Here is an 18,784-nt window from a genome sequence, read left to right on the forward strand (position 1 = left end):
GACAGGCTCCAAAGCTAGAGAAACCCTGTCTTGAAAAACAAAAAGAAAGAAAGAAACTTGACTGTGAACGGGATAGCAGAAGATTTAAGGGCTAGGAGAGAAAATAAAAGCGCTTTGCTCTGCCAGCTTGAGGACCTGAGTTCAGATCCCAGCACCCAGGTAAACGTCAGTCGTGCCTGTCCTGTAACATCAGGTTATCTAGACTTGCCAAATTGGTGAGCTTGGATGTAAGTGAGAAACCCTGCCTCACTTCGTAAGATGGAGATCAAGGAAGATACCCGACACTAACCTCTGTCCTCCGTGTCCACAGGCAGCCCCCTCACACACAGCCACCCAACCAATATACAAGTCACATCCGTGTTCAAAAGATGGAAGTTTAAAATGTTTTATAAAGTTGAGGCAAAAATGTAAATATTTAGCAATAAATTCAGTAAAGCTTAAGGAGCTTAGAAATCAGGATGTTTTGTTTAAATCGTGTTTGTCTTCCTCGTAGGCTGGCTGCAGCCCTTCCAATATTGGCATCATTGCACCGTACAGGCAGCAGCTAAGGATCATCAATGACTTGCTGGCGCGCTCTTCTGTCGAGGCGGTCGAAGTTAACACAGTCGACAAATACCAAGGAAGGGACAAGAGTCTCATACTGGTGTCCTTCGTTAGGAGTAATAAGGACGGAACTGTGAGTTGACTGTTTGCTAATTCATCTGCGCCCTCTCTGCCTCCCTCTCTGCCTCCCTCCTGCCTCACAGCATCGCGCTGACACCGCCATGCCATACGGAGGCCATGCCATAGCTCTCACTATGAGAGCTGCTTTCTAGCTCTTTCTCAAATAACATTTATTTTATATTTATGTTTGTGTACCAGTGTGTGTGCATGGTGCCACTGGGGGCCAGAAGATGATGTCAGGTCCCCTGGAACTGAAGCTATGGATGGTTGTGAGCTACGTTGTGTGTGCTGGGAATTCCAGTGCCCTAATGCACTGAGCCATCTCTCTCCAGCCTCCCCTCTTTCTCTCTTTAAATTGTGGTTTAAAAACAAGGTCTATGCGATTGGGAGGCTTTGGGAGATAGGTGGCTCCGTGGATAAAAGCATTTAACTCTTTATTTTTCAGATAGGGTTTCTCTGTGTAGCTCTGTAGACCAGGCTGGCCTTGAACTCAGAGATCTGTCTGGTTCTGCTTCATCTCCAGAGTGCTGAGATTAAAGGCGTGCCTCGCATTTATGAGTATTTTACCTATATGTGCACCTAGTGTGTGCATGGTGCCTACGAAAGCCAGAAGAGGGCATTGGATCCCCTGGGACTAGAGTCACAGTGTGAGCCACTGTGTGGGTGCAGAGAATGGAGCCAGGTCCTCTAGAAGCCAGTGGTCTTTTTTTTTAATTATTATTTTTATTATTAAAAATTTCTACCCCCTCCCCACCTCCCATTTCCCTCCCCCTCTCCTAACTCCCCTCCCCCTCCCTTTCGAGTCCAAGGAGCAGTCAGGGTTCCCTGCCCTGCGGGAAGTCCAAGGTCTAATCCACTCCATCTAGGTCCAGGAAGGTGTGCATCTAAACAGACTAGGCTCCCCAAAAGCCAGTACATGAGGTAGGATCAAAACCCAGTGCCATTGTTCTTGGCTTCTCAGTCAGCCTTCATTGTCCGCCACATTCAGAGAGTCCGGTTTGATCCCATGTTTTTTCAGTCCAGGTCTAGCTGGCCTTGGTGAGCTCCCCTTAGACCAGCCCCGCAGTCTCAGTGGGTGGGTGCACTCCTCGCCGTCCTGACTTCCTTGCTCATATTCTCCCTTCTTCAGCTCCTCATTTGGGCCTTGGGAGCTCAGTCCTGTGCTCCAGTGTGGGGCTCTGTCTCTATCTCCATCCATCGCCAGATGAAGCTTCTATGGTGATATGCGAGATATTCATCAGTATGGCTATAGGAAAGGGTCATTTCAGGCTCCCTCTCCTCAGCTGCCCAAGGAACTAGCTGGGGCCATCTCCATGGATACCTGGGACCCCCTCTAGAGTGAAGTCTCTTGCTAACCCTAAAATGAAGCCAGTGGTCTTAACCGCTGAGCCGTTGCCCTAGCCACGATACTGTTTTCTTAACTGTACGATAGGTCCATGTGGTTTTGGAAACACACCCAGCAAAATGTCTGCTTCCTTACTCCGTCCCTCATCACTCGGTTCTTACCTTGCAGACAGTCGGATTTCTTGTTTCTTGTGACTGTCTAGAGTATGTACATGCCATTCTAGAATGATTTTCCACTTAGTATTTTGGGTCATGCTTATAATAGAGGCTGCATCAGGAAGGTCTTGATTGGAGCTTAGCCTTGGCGACATAGCAAGAGTCTGCCGCAAAACACATAAGAACTCGTAACAGAGCCACACAGCCTGTAATCCTAGTACTTGGGAGGTGGAGGCAGAGGATTAGGAGTTCAGGGCCTCTCTTGAATGTATAGCAAGTTTGAGGCCAGTGTGATTGTGTGGCAAAAGATCCTCTCTGGAAGAGCAAAAGAACAACAACAACAAATGCTAAAATCATTCAGGGTAAACCCTGTCCTTGATTACAACAAATTCAAACATATAACACAACTTGAATAATTAGAAATTTTCTTCTTTCCAGCTTGGTGAGCTCCTGAAAGATTGGCGACGGCTCAACGTGGCCCTAACCAGAGCCAAACACAAGCTGGTCCTCCTGGGCAGCGTGTCCTCGCTGCAGCGCTTCCCTCCCTTGGAGAGGCTCTTTCACCATCTGAACGCAGAGCAGCTAATATCCTTGTTCATTCACAGGGCCATGCAGGCCTTGCTGCTGTTGGTCCTGTGCTAAGGAAAGGGGCCGTTTCCTAGGAAGTCACAACGACGGACCAGGGCGGTCTGTGGAGTGAGCAAGGGAGAGGGCAGGGCCTGATCTGCCACCTAGAAGCAGTGTGTGCAGAAATGGGCTGTCCCTTCTGGTCTGTAGCCACGGGTATATTTTTCTTGTTGATACAAGGTAAAACATACTGTAACTGGAACAGTCAGACTGGGTGTAGTGTAGAGCTGTACCCATTTTTAATCCCAGCACTCGGGAGGCAGAGGCAGATGGATCTCTGTGAATTTAAGGCCAGCCTACATAGTGAATTCCAGGACAGCCAGAGCTTACTCTTTAGACCCTGCCTAAAGAAAAAAAAAAAAGGAAGACTGGCCTATGTGTCAGCCTCCTGTTTGATGGGTTATAGGCATGTTCCATAATGCCTGGATTTCTGTTATTTCATTTATTTGTTTGTTTGTTTGTTTACTTATTTGAGATGGTCTTTCTCTGAAACCCTGGCTCGCCGTGGACTCATATCCTGCCTCTGCCTCTCCGGTGTTGGAATTAAAGAGGTAGTTCTCAACCTGTGAGTCATGACTCCTTTGGGGCAGGTAGTTGGGTGACCCTTTCACAGGGGTAGAATATCAGATCTCCCGCATATCAGTTATTCACATTGCTGTTCATAACAGTAGCAAAATCACAGCTACAAAGTAGCAATGAATAACTTTATGGTTGGGGTCAGCACAACATGAGGAACTGTGTTAAAGGGCCGCAGCGTTAGGAGATTGAAAACCACTCGATTGAAGGTATTCAGCACACCTGGCTCCCAGTTCCATTGCAGGCAGGTTGGCCAGGAATTGACTGTAATTGAAGGTGACCTTGAAGTTCTGACCCTTTGGCTGCCACCTCCTGACTGGTGGGATTCAGGCATGGGCCACCACGCCTGGCTTTCTGTACTTTTCGAGCAGACTATTCTCTCTCCTCCTGTCCCTCCCCGTAGGGTCTCGTGGATCCCAGGTTGTGGTCCAACTTCCTGTAGAGCAAACAGTGATGCGGGCTCGAGTGCCGAGGTTGTAGCTGTGCACCACGCAGCCACAGTGCACAGGGAAATCGTCACCGAGTGTCTTCCTTAATTTAGCCTACATCGTGGACCTTCCCTCGAGGGAGCATGAGAGTCTCTGCCACATTCTGGGTGATTTCCAGAGAGAATGAGCACTACACGCACCACACGCCTGCCTCCAGCGTCATAGGCACTAGCGTGTGACCTGATGGTCCAGCTTAGGTTTGCCGGGAATGCTACACTTGGGTAAAAGGTACAAAGTGAAGTGACTGTATTCTTTTCAAAGTTCCAGATTTTTTTTCTTTTCTTTCTTTCTTTCTTTCTTTTTTTTTTTTTGTATAATCTTGTTAAACATGAAATTCTGTCACCACATAAAATTTTACTTTAAGAGTACCAATGTACCCTAAACTAGAAAGTCTAAATTTGTATGTCCTTCAAGTGTATCTGTATATGACCAAGAAAAGTGGAAAAAAGGTTTTTCCACCTCTAAAGATGGATGGGCATTGGGTCTGCACTTTAACCCCTAAGTTTCGATTATAACCCAAGGTTGAGATCTCAAAAAAGAAAATAGAATTCCAGGTCTAATTCCAGAATCAGAGAAGTTAACAGATTCTGTGCACTGGCTCGTTCTCATCAGCTAAAGCCGCTCGCTCTGGGTTAGGGTACTGGTATGGTGACTTTGAATTTTGGGTTCGGTTTTCCTTGCTTTGCATTCCGGTGTCAGCACCCATGAGTGGTGGCTTCCGGTTCTCATTGCTCTGCTCCCTAATCATCGTCTCCTCTTGTCCCCTTTGTTAATTTTTGGAATGCAGCCTTTCAACATCAGGAGGACTTGATAGAAAACAAATTCTTCTTGAGAAGGATTTTTTTTTCTGAATTGATGCCAATTTACACCCCATTTTCATCTCGGTTTGCCTCTTTGGGGGCGTTACTCAGTTTCTCCATCTCTGTAGAGATGTTTCAGAAAATACACTTACATGTATGTTCTCCTGGAGGGCAAAGCTTCTACCTCACTTAGTGGAAGTTTAAATTTGTTAAATTGTTGGTGCTTCTACCTTTTTTATTATTTAAAGTACAATTTAATAAATCGTTTTGCACTGATAAACTTTACTGAGTCCCTCTTTGTTTAATGATTTCTGTGTTTGTGGAAATGGGGCCACCCAGATCCCATTGACCTTGAACTTCTGGTCCTCCTGCTTCTATGGTGCCGGGAACAGGGCGCTAAGGTGCCTGGTGTGCAGGGCTTTGTGCGTGTGCATTCCACCAAGTGAGCCACAGCCTCTGCCCCTGAGGATTGATTAAGCTCTGGTGTCTAGCGTTTTTCCCACGGTGATATGTTGCTCACACTGTATCGATTACTTTTCTCTTGCTGAGATAAAGCTCTCTGACCAAAGCCACATAAAGAAGAAAGGTTTTTTGTTTCATGTATCTGTTTGTTTTGGTTTTTGGTTTTCTGGGACAGGATTTCTCTGTAGCTTTGAAGCCTATCCTGCAACTCGCTCTGTAGACCAGACTGGCCTTGAACTCAGAGATCCACCTGCTTCTGTCTTCTGAGTGCTGGGATTAATGGTGTGCGCTGCCACCACCACCGAGCAAGAAGAGAATTGGCAGCAGATTGAAGAGTTAACTATCATTGTTTAAATATCCTTAGGCTATTATGAGAGTAGGAAGCTGGAAATTATTTCGGTTCCTGGGAGGAGCCAAACAGAAAGATTTTTAAAATGTATGTGTGTGTGTGTGTGTGTGTGTGTGTATACATGTGTATGTGTGTGTACAGGTGCCTTCTGAGAGCAGAAGAGGATGACAATGCCTTGGAGCTGGAATTACAGTTGTGAGCCTCCCAACATGGTGCTGGGAATGAGACCTAGGTTCTCTGTAAGAGCAACAGGTGCCCTTAACCACAGAGCCACCTCTAGTCCCAATTCTTGTCACTTAGTTATGTGAAAGAGTTATATGTTTTCTGCATAGATGTTTCTGTGCTTTGAGCTTTGGGGTTGGAATTAAGCCCATATGAGGTCTTCTATACCTCAACAATGCTGTGTGTGTCGGAGCAAGGGCCCATTAAGATAAAATGCCTTTCAGCAGCCCCATTTCCAGGACCTACTTGGAAACGAGGGAAAATCTCCCCTGGCTTACTAGCTTCACTTGACTCCTGGCCCAGCTGTCATCGACAACTGCTGCTCCTCCCGAGACTTAACCCACATAGCCTGGCCTAGTTACTGTCTAGCCAGTCCTGAAAACCACCAGTTTTAATCTCGTCACTCAGGAGGGCTGAGGCAGGAGGATCACAGGTTTGAGGCTGGGCCTGGCATGTAAGATGCTGTGGAGTAGGCCATGATGCTAAATCCAGGTGGGTTCGTAGAGCAGTGCCTGCCAGCCACTGCCCTTCCCTTCCCACACGCAGGGGTCCTGTCCTTCACAGACTTAACAGCTCTCCTGTGTCTCCATCCTCAGCTGGAGCGGGGCTACACTCGCAGAGCTGACGGTTTGGGTGACTGTCAGATAAAACAGGCCTGGTTTCGTAACGGGTCAAGTTTTGTCCTCTGATGTTTCCCCTTCTTCCCTCACTTTAATGGCAGGTTTCTAGAAGAGGCTGCTAAGATTCCCCCCGCCCCATGGAGTCAGAGTCTAGCCTCAGACTAAGGATGAGCCTAACCTGTTTCCTCTTCCTGAAAGCTGTGATTACAGATATACACTATATATACACTATATATACACTACCCACAGTTCATACAGTGCTGGGGATTGAACTGGGGGTTTCATGCATCTGAGACAAGCACGCTACCAATTGAGCTATATCCCCAATCTCTAGTGACCCTTTGTGTCCTCCAGGTTCTACTTGATGGCTGCAGTATATTTTGTATTATTTATTTACCTGTTGAGAAAGGATCTTGTTATGTGGCCACGGCTAGGCTCGAACTTACCATGAAGACCAACCTGGCCCCAAACCTTGCAGAAACGTCTGATGCAGGGATCACAGGCATGTGCTGCCATGCCTGATGCTCTCCCGGTCCTAGACAACGTACTTAACCTTACCTGCTTTTTCTGGAAGGACTTAGACTCCTGAGCCTTTTCACTCACCATTTATAGAAGGGAAAAACAAACAAGTCAGTTTGTATTCCAACTTCTAAAAATTGGTTTTTATGCGCATGGGTGTTCTTGCTGCATGTGTACCTGGTGTCGGGATGGCAGATAGAGGAGGTCACTGGATCCACTGAGACCGGAGTGACAGCCAGTGAACTGCCGTGTGGGTGCACTGCAGTCTAAACGGATCTGATGACCTCTTCTGGCCTACCCAGGCCAGACACGTGTGATGCACAGACATACATGCCACCTAAACCAGGGTCGTGGAGATGGTTCAGGGGTAAAGGCAAGCCAGATGAACTAAGTTAGATTCCTGGAGTGCACATGGTAGGAGAGAGAGGGACAAACCAGAGGACAATGAGAACACGGAAAAGCAAGCAAGAGTAAGACTCCTACAGAGTAGTAAAGCTAAGATAGTAAGGAAAAGATAAGAGACTTGAACAAGACTTGAACTTTACAAATCTCAAAAGTGGGCTGGAGAGATAGCTCAGAGGTTAAGAGGATTGGCTGCTCTGCCGGGCGGTGGTGGTACACACCTTTAATCCCAGTACTGGGGGGGGGGGGCAAAGACAGGTGGATCTCTGTGAGTTCAAGGCCAGCCTGGCCTACAGAGCTAGTTTCAGGACAGGCTCCAAAGCAACACAGAGAAACCCTGTCTCGACAAACAAAGAGCACTGACTTCTTCAGAGGACTCTAGTGGCTCAAAACCATCTATAATGAGGTCTGGTGCCCTCTTCTGGTGTGTAGGCAGAACACTGTATACATAATAAGTCTTAAAAAAAAAAGCAAATCTCGAACCATAAATAAGGCCCCACCATGAGGAAAGGTGTTCCCCACAGTAACATAAATACAGAATAAGCCCAATATTCGGCCACATACCTACAAGGCAGTAATAAAATAATGAGAAAATTTTCACTTCCACGCATCCCAAGAAAGAACAGCCAAAGTTGCTCGCAGCTGGTAGAAATGTCAAGTTTAGTTCCTGGTTTCGTTGTAGTGTGATCAGATCCAGCACAAATCCTGAGCCACATCTCTAGACCCAGTGGTGGAAATTTTGAGAAATTTTAGAGAAAAAGTTTGACTTTACTCAAGTAAATTTAAGGTAACCCTGGCTGGTCAGTTGTGGCACAAACACCTTTAATCCCAGCGTGAAGACATAGTAGCCAGCCCTAACCTGATGGCTACCCAGTCCTCAGGGCGCAGACCTGAGTCAGAACTTCCAGTTTCCTGGCAACAATTAAATGTCATCTGGAGCCAGGCATCCGGAAGATCTGCTGACCTTTGCTCTGGAAAGCCTGGAGACCCTAGCGCCTGCAGGGGAGAGTAGGGTAGTGGGCTGTGAGGTATTAACAGCTGCCTTTGCTTCTGTAAGACCTGCCCATCGCTATAGGCAAGGGATGGAATGTCTTTTTATTACTAGGTATGGGGAAGTAAGAAACAGCTGAAGAAAGTAAAACAAATTTTCTACCTAGCTGTGGATTTCACGGATAGGTTTTTGTTTTTACCTCAACAGGGTTTCTGTTTATCTCTGGCTGTGGTGTCCTGTCCATGTGGGCGGTGTGTGTGTGTGTGTGTGTGTGTGTGTGTGTGTGTGTGTGTGTGTGTGTGTGTGTGATCATCCATACAGTTTCAAGATCACCCACACGTCTCCCCATCGCGCATTGTTTCTTCAGGGTGAATCGCTTTGGTCGAATGTACCTCCGTTTGTCCTTGGGATTATAGGAGGGTTGGGTAGACTTTGTTTACACCTTTTCCAGGAAAGGAATTTTAGCAATAAAGCACTCCACGTCATCTTGCTTCCACCTAAGAGTTGTTATTTACAGATCCACCCCACCCTCCTACAAAGTATTACATTTTGTCATTTGGGACTGTAGTCTTGGATGAGCTGGCACTTACTATGTAGCTCAGAGTAACCCCGAGTTCCCAGCAATCTTCTGGCTTCCACCTCTGTGCGAGTGCTGGGATTATCAGTGCGCGCCACCGCACCCGGATTTCAGTGGAGTTCCTGCTTTTTAAAATTGTCTTGTTTTTGAGACTTAGGCTAGTTTCAAACCCGTTATGTCCCTGAGCCTGATCTTCAACTATGGATCCTTCCAACTCCTATCTCCTAAATGCTTGGGTTGCAAACAGCACCGGCTCTGTTAATTGTATGAGGTTTCCTAAAATCTGGCTGCCTGCTCCGGGTTTGTCAAGATCAAAGGGAGCCGCCCGGTGCGTTCCATTAAGCCCATCCAACCTGCGTGAATAAAACGTTTGCAGGTGACTTGAGGCCCCTTTTACAGACACCCTTGACGCTGTGCTGCAGTCCCAGAGCCCCGCCTCCAGGTCCCTGCAACGCTTACCGGGTCGCGCCATGGTCGCTCAGGTGAGGATGATCCGCGGGGACCGGTTTTGCGCGGCCGGGGCGTCCTCCCGCCGCCAGGGGCGCTGTGACAGCACCGAGCCGAGTCAGACGCGGTGGCCGGGCGCGCCTGCGGGGAGCTGCTGACCCGCCCGGAGAGCCCGTGTCCCATACGCACCGTCGCCATGGGTAAGGGCAGCAGCCGGGGTCACCATCCACCCCCGGGGCCGCGCAATCATCGGGGGGCAAGGGGGCTCCCGGGGTTGCCATGGTAATGCACACCCGCCCGCATCCCTGCGCCCCGCCCGCTCTGGGGCCTGGCTGCTGGGGCCAATGGACGGGCGGGGACCGCGGCGTCCGGAGACCGAGACGGCTTCCCAGTCTCGCGGGTGGTGGACGGAGGGCTGGGAGGGGATCGGTGCGGTGCCAAGCCCCGGAAGCGCGCCCGCGGGGCCTCTGGTGCAGGCTAGGGACGCCGAGGGAGCCTAGTCGGCTCTAGGGACGGCCGCGGAGCGCGACTGCCAGCTCCACCTGCGGCCTCTGCTGCACAGCCGCCCTCCTAGGCTCGTCCGCTGCAGGTTACAGGTTGTGATGAACACTCTAAAAAGAGAATGCTGCCGATTATGAAACGTCAGGTGGTTTCACCGCGAGGGTGGGAGTGGGGAGAGGGAATCACACCACCTCTGAGTGGAGGAGATGGTGCGTGAAGATCCTTCACTATCCAGCCTGCCAGTTTTAGATTGCGGAGGATTCGGAGTCAGGATTCAGCCTGGGGAGCTGAAATCCAAATCATAATAAAGGACCAGAACACTGGGGACTCTGCTTTTTGGTTGGTTTGTTTTTTCCCCCCAGTACCAGAAAAATGGACTTTTGTTTTGAGACAGGTTCTCCCTATGACTATAGTCCTGGCTGTCCAGGAGCTCGCTATGCAGAGCAGGAAGAACAGAGATCCTCCTGTCTCTGGCTCCCTAGTTCTGGAATGAGCCTCCCGCCTAGCTGTTTAGTTTTAAGACAGTGCGCCACTAAATAGCGCAAACCGATCTAATGAACGCCTGAACCGCCTGATTTGTCATTTATTTGAAGGTGTTTGTTTTTAAACATGTCTCACTATGTAGCACAGGCTGGCCTCAAACTCAGACCTCTCTCTCTCTCTCTCTCTCTCTCTCTCTCTCTCTCTCACACACACACACACACACACACACACACACGCGCGCGCGCGCGCGCGCGCACACCTCTGCCTCACAGATGTTGGGATTAACAGCGCACCCCTGCGCCCAGAGCTGTGTGGGAATTATAAAATGTTAGCCAAGTGAAGCGCTTTGCTTTTCACTTCTCAGTTTTATCATCTTTGCCGAAAATATTTCTGCCACTCGGCAGTGTTTGAAGTGTTGGGTAAACAGCTGATTTTTAAAAACACTTTTAATGGTGTGTGCCTGAGTGTAGGGGCCTCCAGAGGTGTTGAATCCCCTGGGAACTGGAGTTAAGCAGTTGTCGTAGGTGCTGGAATTCCTGGGTCCTCTGGAAGAGCAGTGGATGGTTTTAACCTGAGCCCTCTTTCTAGCCAGTACTAGAATTTTTCTTTTATTTCTTTTTGTCTTTCTTTTCTTTTTGGAAGTTGTGTCTTTTGTTTGTCTTTTTTTGTTTTTGTTTGTTTGTTTGTTTTTTGAAACAGGGTTTCTCTGTAGCTTTGGAGCCTGTCCTGGAACTAGCTCTTGTAGACCAGGCTGGCCTCAAACTCACAGAGATCCGCCTGCCTCTGCCTCCTGAGTGCTGGAATTAAAGGCGTGCGCCACCACTACCCAGCTTGTCTTTTGTTTTTTTGAGACATTAACGAACCCTGCCTGGTCTGGAATTTAACCTCCCAGTTGCTAAGGTTAAAGGCACGGCCTTCCACCTGGGATTGAGCTGTTTCTTCTTTAACCTTAAATTTGTCAGAGGTTTATTTATTTTGTTTTGTCCCCCCTGTGATGTGTATTTTGGGAGATTCTGGAATCTGATAACTTTACCTTTTATTTTGTTACTAGTGTATTTTGAACTTTTTGAAATAAAGATGTGTGTTTGTGTATGTATGTGCACACACATGTCTGACCAGGATAGGCTGTAGCGCCTCCTAGTGCTGGAGCTATAGGTAAACCATCCCAATGGATGCTGGGAACCAAATTTTGGTCCTTTGGAGGAACAACCAATGCTCTTAATAGCCCTTCCCTTCAGCCTCTTATTTTTGGAAATCATTAGACCATACCCACTGTCTACCATTTATAAGACTTTTAAAGCCAGGTGGTGGTGGCGCACGCCTTTAATCAATCCCAGCACTCAGGAGGCAGAGGCAGGCGGATCTATATGAGTTCCAGGCTAGCCTGGTCTACTGAGTGAGTTCCAGGACAGCCTGGTCTACATAGAGAAACCCTGTCTCAAAGAACAAACAACAACAAAAAAAAATTTTAAGTATATGTGTAAGTAGACACAGCTATGCCAGGGCTGGTTGGTGATGGTCTATGTGCGTGTGTGTGTGCGTGTACACACGCTTGCATGTGTGAGTCTATAAGTGGTGGTCAGAGGACAACTCCCCAGAGGTGTTTTTCCCTTCCACCTTGAGGGTGTACTGCCACCTTGAGGGTTCTGGATGGAATGCAGGTGGTCAGGCCTGCACACAAATACCTCCCCCTCTGAGCCATCTTCCCAGCCCAGAAAAGAAAGCTCATTTCCTGTGTGGAGCCTTGGGGATAAATCCCGAGCCTTGGCCGCAGCGGACTTGGCATTTTGCCATGACTTGTGCGAGAGAGATAAGGAGGCCACGCCATGGCACCTTGGTCTGAGGAGATGGCCACGCCATGGCACCTTGGTCTGAGGAGATGGCCACGCCATGGCACCTTGGTCTGAGGAGATGGCCACGCCATGGCACCTTGGTCTGAGGCGATATCCAATTGGCAACCACAGAAAAGCAAACAGTGTTGGTTTCCATGGGCCGGGGCAGATTTGTGTGCTTGTCATTGTCCTGTCCAGGGAATGACGTTGGACTTTCCTTGTGCTTTTCAGCTACAAAAGACCCCACAGCTGTGGAGAGAGCCAACTTGTTAAACATGGCTAAGTTGAGCATCAAAGGGCTCATTGAGTCTGCCCTGAGCTTTGGCCGCACCCTGGACTCGGACTACCCCCCTCTGCAGCAGTTCTTCGTGGTTATGGAGCACTGTCTGAAACATGGCCTTAAAGGTATCCCGAGACTTCGAAAGTCACTTCTCCTTACAGCCCCTCTCTCTGCGCCCTGAATATCCTTGAGACGTGGCTTTGAGGCTGTAGCTACTGTTACTTTGCATTTTAAGAAACTGCAGGGCTAGTGGGATGGCCTTGTGAGTAAAGGCTTTGCCACATGAGCCGGAAGGCCTGGGTTTGCTCTTTGGAGCCCAGGTTAGGATGAAAAAGATAAAGAACCATGTGACGTTCTTGTGGCCATGCCACACCCATACCCACAATAATAATAATTAAAAAAAATTGAATGTGTTGATTTCCTAATAGATGATCTTCAGAAAGAAAATGTTTTTAAAATAATTAGTGAAAAACATGCTAGATTCCTGTATAACCCTGGCTGGCCTGGAACTCACTATATAGACCAGGCTGGTCTTGAACTCAACAAAGATCTGTCTGCCTCTGTCTCCCAAGCTCTAGGATTAAAGGTGTGTACCACCATGCTTGGCCTGATGACATGTTTTTTAAATGTTAACCCTTGAACTAGTTTTTATTGGGTAATTTTTAAATAATGATTACATTTATTTACACACACACATATATACACACACACGTGCACGTGCACACGAACATAAAGGTCAAAGGGCAGGCGCCTCTACCCGCCAAGCCATCTCACCAGCCTTAGATTTCCATTGGAACGGAAACTGAGTGGTGGTGCTGGCATGAACGCATTAGTAGTCTGAACCCTGTTGAAGAAACCAGTCAAAGTAGATTGTTGAGCTAGAAAGGTCTTCAGTGCATAAGGACGTCTGGGAAAGTGTCCTCTGGACCAGGTTGCCATAGAAACAATGACCTCCAAAGGGATGAACCTCTGTTACGCGGCTCGTATGGAAGGTCGTTACATGGGAAATGTGTGGGCTTTAAGGGTCTCTGTGTATGTAGCCTTGGCTAGCCTGGAGCTCACTGTATAGACCAAGCTGGCTTTCAACTCCCAGAAGTCCACTTGTCCCTGCCTTCCCAGGGCTGGGGTTAAAGATGTGTTCCACCATGCTGGGATGGTAGTTTTGTTCTGAGACAAGGACATGGCAAATAGCCCAGACTGTCCTGGTCCTTGGTGTGTACCCCAAGCTTCCCAGGGGCTGAAACAGGGTTTTTTTTTTTTTTTTTTTTTTTTTTGGTTTTTCGAGACAGGGTTTCTCTGTAGCTTTGGAGCCTATCCTGGAACTAGCTCTTGTAGACCAGGCTGGTCTCGAACTCACAGAGATCCGCCTGCCTCTGCCTCCCGAGTGCTGGGATTAAAGGCGTGCGCCACCACCGCCCGGCAACAGTGGTATTTTTATTGAGGCTGGTCCCCCAACAGGAGCCTTCTCTGAGCAGAGGACAGAGAGCTTTATCAAGGGCACCTCACAACTCCATGTGGGATGAAACACAGGATAGCGGGCTAGGGGAGGCGGCTCAGTCAGTTAAGTTTGAGGACTCAGTTTGATTCCTAGTAACCACATAACAAGCTAGATGTGGTAGCACGCTTGTAATCCCTGAACTGGGGAGGCAGAGGCAGGAGGATCCCTGGAGCTCAGCTAACTTAGTGGGGGATGGGCCCAGAAGGGGAGACTGCCTCAAAACCCAAGGTGAATGGCTCTTGGGGATGCCAGCCAAGGTTAACCTCTGGCCTCCATGTGCACCTGTACAGACACCAAATAAGCTGACAGACCTGCTGTTTAATAGTCAGCTTTTAAATATATACTGGGTAATAACGATCCTTTGACTTAAAGTAACAATTAAGCCAGGCTTAGTAGTACCTACCTGTAATCCCAGCACGTGGAGGATGGAGGCAGGAAGATCAGGTAGTTAAGACCATCTTGAGCTACAGCGGAAGTTGGAGGCTGCCTGTGTTGGCTGGGGTGTTCATGGCAGCAGAACCTGCTGTATATGTCTGTATGCCGTGTGTGTGAGGTTACCCAAGGATGCCAGAAGAGGGTTAGAGACGGTTGGGGCCTTCTCACCTCAACGCTGGGAACCTAATTCTATACCTCTGGAGCAGTTAAGAGCAGCAGGAGCTCTGAACTGTCCAGCCCACAGATAGTTTTTACAAAGGATTTTTAAACTTTTTAAAATTAATGAATGAATGTGCGGGGGCTGGGGGTACATATTCATGAATGCGGACGCCAGAGGTCTAACGCGTTAGATCCCTTGGAGCTGGAGTTGCAGGTGGTGGTGGGAGCCGACTCGGGTCCTCTGAAAGAACAGTTCATTCTCTTACCCAGCCATCTTCTCGGCCCACCTCCGAGGTGCTGTTATTGCATCAGGGAGGCATCAGTTACGTTCCAGGGTGTGCTTGGGGGCCAGAGGACAACTTGCAGGAGCCAATTCAGTTCTTTCCTCCTACTGCTTGACCTGGGGATTGAATTCAGGGTCAAGCTCGCAGGGCGATGCCTTTACCCAGGAGCCATCTCTCCAGCCTGCCTCTCTCTCTCTCTCTCTTTTTTTTTTTTTTTTTTTTTTTTTTTTTTTGCAGTGATAAAAATTCTTTTTTTCTCCCCTAAATTGCTGAAGTGGAATTTAATAATCATGGCCAAAATAGCTGAATTTTAAATTATTTCCAGGAAGTACTATCCTTTATTTTATAACCTCAGTGAATAGTTATATATCGCTGTGGTCACAGGTTTATCTTTATGCATCATTGCAAAACCATTTTAGCCTTGGAATTTTTCTCCCTACAGTAAAGTTGCTCTTGGTGGCCGTCCTTGCTTAGGGGATGCGGATGCGGATGATAGCCACATTGTATGTCCAGAAGGTCTGGTTGTTTTATTTTAATGAGCATGCAGTACTCAAGGACACCAGAAGAGGGCATCAGATTCCCCTGGAACCACCAGATAAGACGGTTGAGAACCAAACCCTGTCCTCAGTAGCAGCCTGAGACTCAGTCTCTCCTGTAGCATACGTGCTGTGTAACTGACGGTGACCTTGAGCTTTTGGGGGGCAGGGTGTGTGTGTTGAGACAGGGTCTCTATGTATCCCTGGCTGTCCTTGAAGTCGCTTTGTAGACCAGGCTGGCCTCAAACTCACAGAAATCCCCTTGTCTCTGCCTCCCTAGTGCTGGGATTAAAGGCATCTGCAATTATACCTGGTGACCTTGAACTATTTTTTTGTTTGCTTGTTTTGGTTTTTTGAGGCTGAGTCTCTACTGTGACTTTGACTGTCCTAAACACAGAGACAGAACTTGCTTTGTAGACCAGGCTGGCCTTGAACTCTTGATCCTTCTGCTTGTACTTCCCACCTCCCTGTTTATAGGCATAGGCATCCAAGTTTTCAGTAGCGCTAGGCTCAAACCCAAGGCTTCCTGCATGGTGGGCAAGCAGTCTACCAGTCGGATTGTATCCCCAGCCCAAATGTTTTCGTGCCACCTGGTGTCAGACTAGAAGACACAGCTGCATGTATTTAGAAGGAAGGCACCTTTACCACGCTCTCCTTTGCTTTCAGTGCTGGAGACCAAACCCAGGGCTTCGTGCATTCTAGGCTGGCCTCTCCTGTACCTTCAGAACTCGGAACGTTTCTCATAAATTTTGAGACAAGATACTGCAGAGTTTCCCAACTGATCTTGAACTTTCTCTGTAGTCCATGGAGGCTTAAACTTGACTCCTCTGCCGCAGCCTCCCAAGTGCTAGGATTCTAGGTGTGAGCCCCCCATACCTGTGCTTGATTTACTTAATAGACTTATGAAGGTCGTCCTGCTTGGGACATCCGATCTTTTTATTTTGGTATTGGTAAAGAAAGACTCAGGCCGTCATTTAGTTACTTACTTGGATGTTCCTGATATGGAAGAACAGCCACGATGTATATGTGTATGTACATATGTGTGTATGCATTAACTTATTTCTGATGGTGCTAGGTGTTAACCTCCGACCTTGTGTGTACTAAGCAAATGCCCTACCGCAGAGGTATGTCTCCAGCCTTCTTTCCTTTATATTGAGACAGGATGTCACTGAGTTACCCAGGCAAACCTTGAACTTCTGACCTCCGTGTCTCAGTCTCTCATAGATCTAGATTATAGGTGTGCGTATGCATGCCAAAGAGGGACAGTGTCTTTCTGTCTTGAGACAGGCTCTCTCACTGAACTGGAAGCTCAGAGGTTCACTTGGGCAGGTTAGCCAGCAAACCCTCAGGAATGCCATCTCCACCCTCCAACGCTGGGGTTACAGGCGCGCGCACACACACAGCCATACCCAGCTCGTCACATGGGTGCTGGGATTTGTTCAGTCCTCGTGCCTAAGAACAGGCACTGTTAGCCGCTGAACTGTCTCTCCAGATCTCTAACTAAACACTGAAGATGATGTTATCCCATTTCACGAGGTTGAAATTGTACTTTATATTTTTTCCAGTGAGAAAATCATTTTTGAGTTATAACAAAACTATTTGGGGCCCTCTGGAACTGGTGGAGAAGCTGTATCCAGAAGCAGAGGAAATCGGAGCGAGTGTCCGGGATTTGCCTGGCCTTAAGTAAGTATAGTTGCTCATCCCGAGACGTCCTGTGTCGGCCTCTCATCCTCAGTCTCCCAAAGCCCCGCCCAGTCTGCAACTCAGCACGTACTGTTTCCTTTGTTAAGTTTCCCTAAATCCCTTCTTCAAAGATTAAGAATAGCCACTGAGAAGACAGTTGGGAGGCCAAGGTAGGTAGATCTCTGTATGTTCAGGGCCAGCCTAGTCTACATAGAGATTTCCAGGCCAGCCAGGGCCACATAGTGAGTTCCTATCCAAAAAAAAAAAAAAAAAAAAAGCCATAGAGTGCTGGGATTAAAGCATGTGCCACCATGTCTGGCTCTGCCATTCTTTTAACTTTTAAATATTGTTATTTGTGTGTGTGTGTGTGTGTGTGTGTGCTCACACATGAGTACATATGTGTGGTGTGTGGGAGTGAGGGCGTGTGGGTGCCATGGTGGTCAGAGGACAACTTTCAGGGTTAGGCTTCTCCTGGCACTGGGATCTGAGGCTGGACCTCAGGATTGTTTGGCAAGCACCCTTTACCCACTGAGCCGTCTCACCGCCTTTAATCCTTATGAATAAACGACTTAGTCGTTTCCCTCCCACATTTATGTCTGTATGTGCCTGTGTGTGTGCGCATGGACACTCAACAGCACATGTGCCATGGTGTCATATTGTAGATATGAAGGCCCATTCACCTCTTAGAGAGGTAATGTTCTAGACGGTTCTTTCTTCCAAAGCATACAGTGGTACTTAATAACTTGAGGTTGGAGAGGTTGCTCAATGGTTAGAGCAGCAGCTACTCTTCCAAGGAACCTGTGTTCGACCCTAGCACCCACATGGTGGCTCACAAGCGTACTTCTAGTCTCGGGTTCTTACACCTACTTCTGGCCTCCGTGGGCAGGTTCTGCACCCACATGGTACACATTCAGGCAAACACCTACATACATAAATAAAAATAAAATCTCAAAAAAAACAAAAACCTCACCTTACCAGAGCAGGTTTTGCTGACCTCTCAAAGGTACAATTGCTTGCTCAAAAAAACTAGCATATGGGGCTAGAGAGAGGGCCCGGCTCTTTGAGAGGACGTGGGTTTCATTTCTCTGCACTCACATGGTGGCTCACGACTGTTTAAATCGCCACCAGGTTCCAGGGGATCCAGTGCCCTCTGCCTCTCTAGGCACTGTGTACAAAACACCCATACACATAAAATATGATTGAAAGGTGGCATGAGGACCAAGGAGATCGCTCGGTGGGTAAAGCGCTGAGCTACACGGGCATGAACACCGGAGTTTATATCTTCAGAACCCATGTAAAAACTAGGTGCTGCCAAGTGAGGAGGCAGACAAGCAAAGCCCAGAAACCCCACTGGACAGCACAATTTAGTTTCCATGAGAAACCATGTTCAGAAATAAAATAGAGTGGAGAAGCAATAGAGGAAAGTCACCCCAAAGCCAGTCTTTGCTTCCCACATGTGCTCTCTTGGTCTGCCTTGCGCGCGTGCGCGCGCACACACACACTCTCTCTCTCTCTCCAGCATCTAATTCTAAAGATTTAGATTTAAAAAAAAAAACATGATAAAATGCCTTTTTCTTTGTCATGTGTACTTCCGCAGATAAGGAGCATGTGGCCGTGATTTTAGCCCTAAGACTGTTTTCTAACTGGTCGGTTCTTCTTTCCAGGACCCCCTTGGGTCGAGCTAGGGCATGGCTCCGATTAGCCCTCATGCAAAAGAAAATGGCCGATTACCTGCGTTGCTTAATCATCCAGCGGGAGCTACTGAGGTCAGTGTCATTGAGCCGTGTTTGTTTATTTCATTTATAGCTTGTCATCCAAAAAGAGGTGAAGAAAGGGCCATGAAATACCAT

The 18,784-nt window shown here is 48.0% G+C and overlaps 2 protein-coding genes across 7 annotated transcripts in view; both read left to right on the forward strand.

Annotated features, from left to right (window-relative positions):
- Dna2 (DNA replication helicase/nuclease 2) overlaps positions 1-4,093 on the forward strand; it is a 29,184-nt gene extending 25,091 nt beyond the window's left edge. Inside the window, exons 19-21 of the mRNA XM_038343078.1 lie at positions 494-676; positions 2,602-2,748; positions 3,913-4,093. Of these exons, the coding sequence (XP_038199006.1) occupies positions 494-676; positions 2,602-2,748; positions 3,913-3,981 (399 nt within the window). The 3' untranslated portion in view covers positions 3,982-4,093. The remainder of the gene's footprint in view (positions 1-493; positions 677-2,601; positions 2,749-3,912) is intronic.
- A 5,273-nt stretch (positions 4,094-9,366) lies between these two features.
- Positions 9,367-18,784, forward strand: part of Rufy2 (RUN and FYVE domain containing 2) — a 32,884-nt gene continuing 23,466 nt past the window's right edge. For 5 of the 6 annotated variants that reach the window (XR_005286752.1, XR_005286754.1, XR_005286753.1 and 2 more), the window contains exons 1-4: positions 9,367-9,443; positions 12,291-12,464; positions 16,817-16,934; positions 18,599-18,700. Coding sequence is in view for 3 of the 6 variants with exons in the window: in XM_038341232.1 (XP_038197160.1) it covers positions 9,440-9,443; positions 12,291-12,464; positions 16,817-16,934; positions 18,599-18,700 (398 nt within the window). In the remaining 3 variants the exon portion in view is untranslated. Of the gene's footprint in view, positions 9,444-9,712; positions 9,840-12,290; positions 12,465-16,816; positions 16,935-18,598; positions 18,701-18,784 lie in introns of those variants that run through there. The other variant, XM_038341233.2, reaches the window with a different exon arrangement.

This window comes from Arvicola amphibius, chromosome 9, assembly GCF_903992535.2.
Source record: "Arvicola amphibius chromosome 9, mArvAmp1.2, whole genome shotgun sequence".
Classification (NCBI taxonomy): domain Eukaryota; kingdom Metazoa; phylum Chordata; class Mammalia; order Rodentia; family Cricetidae; genus Arvicola; species Arvicola amphibius.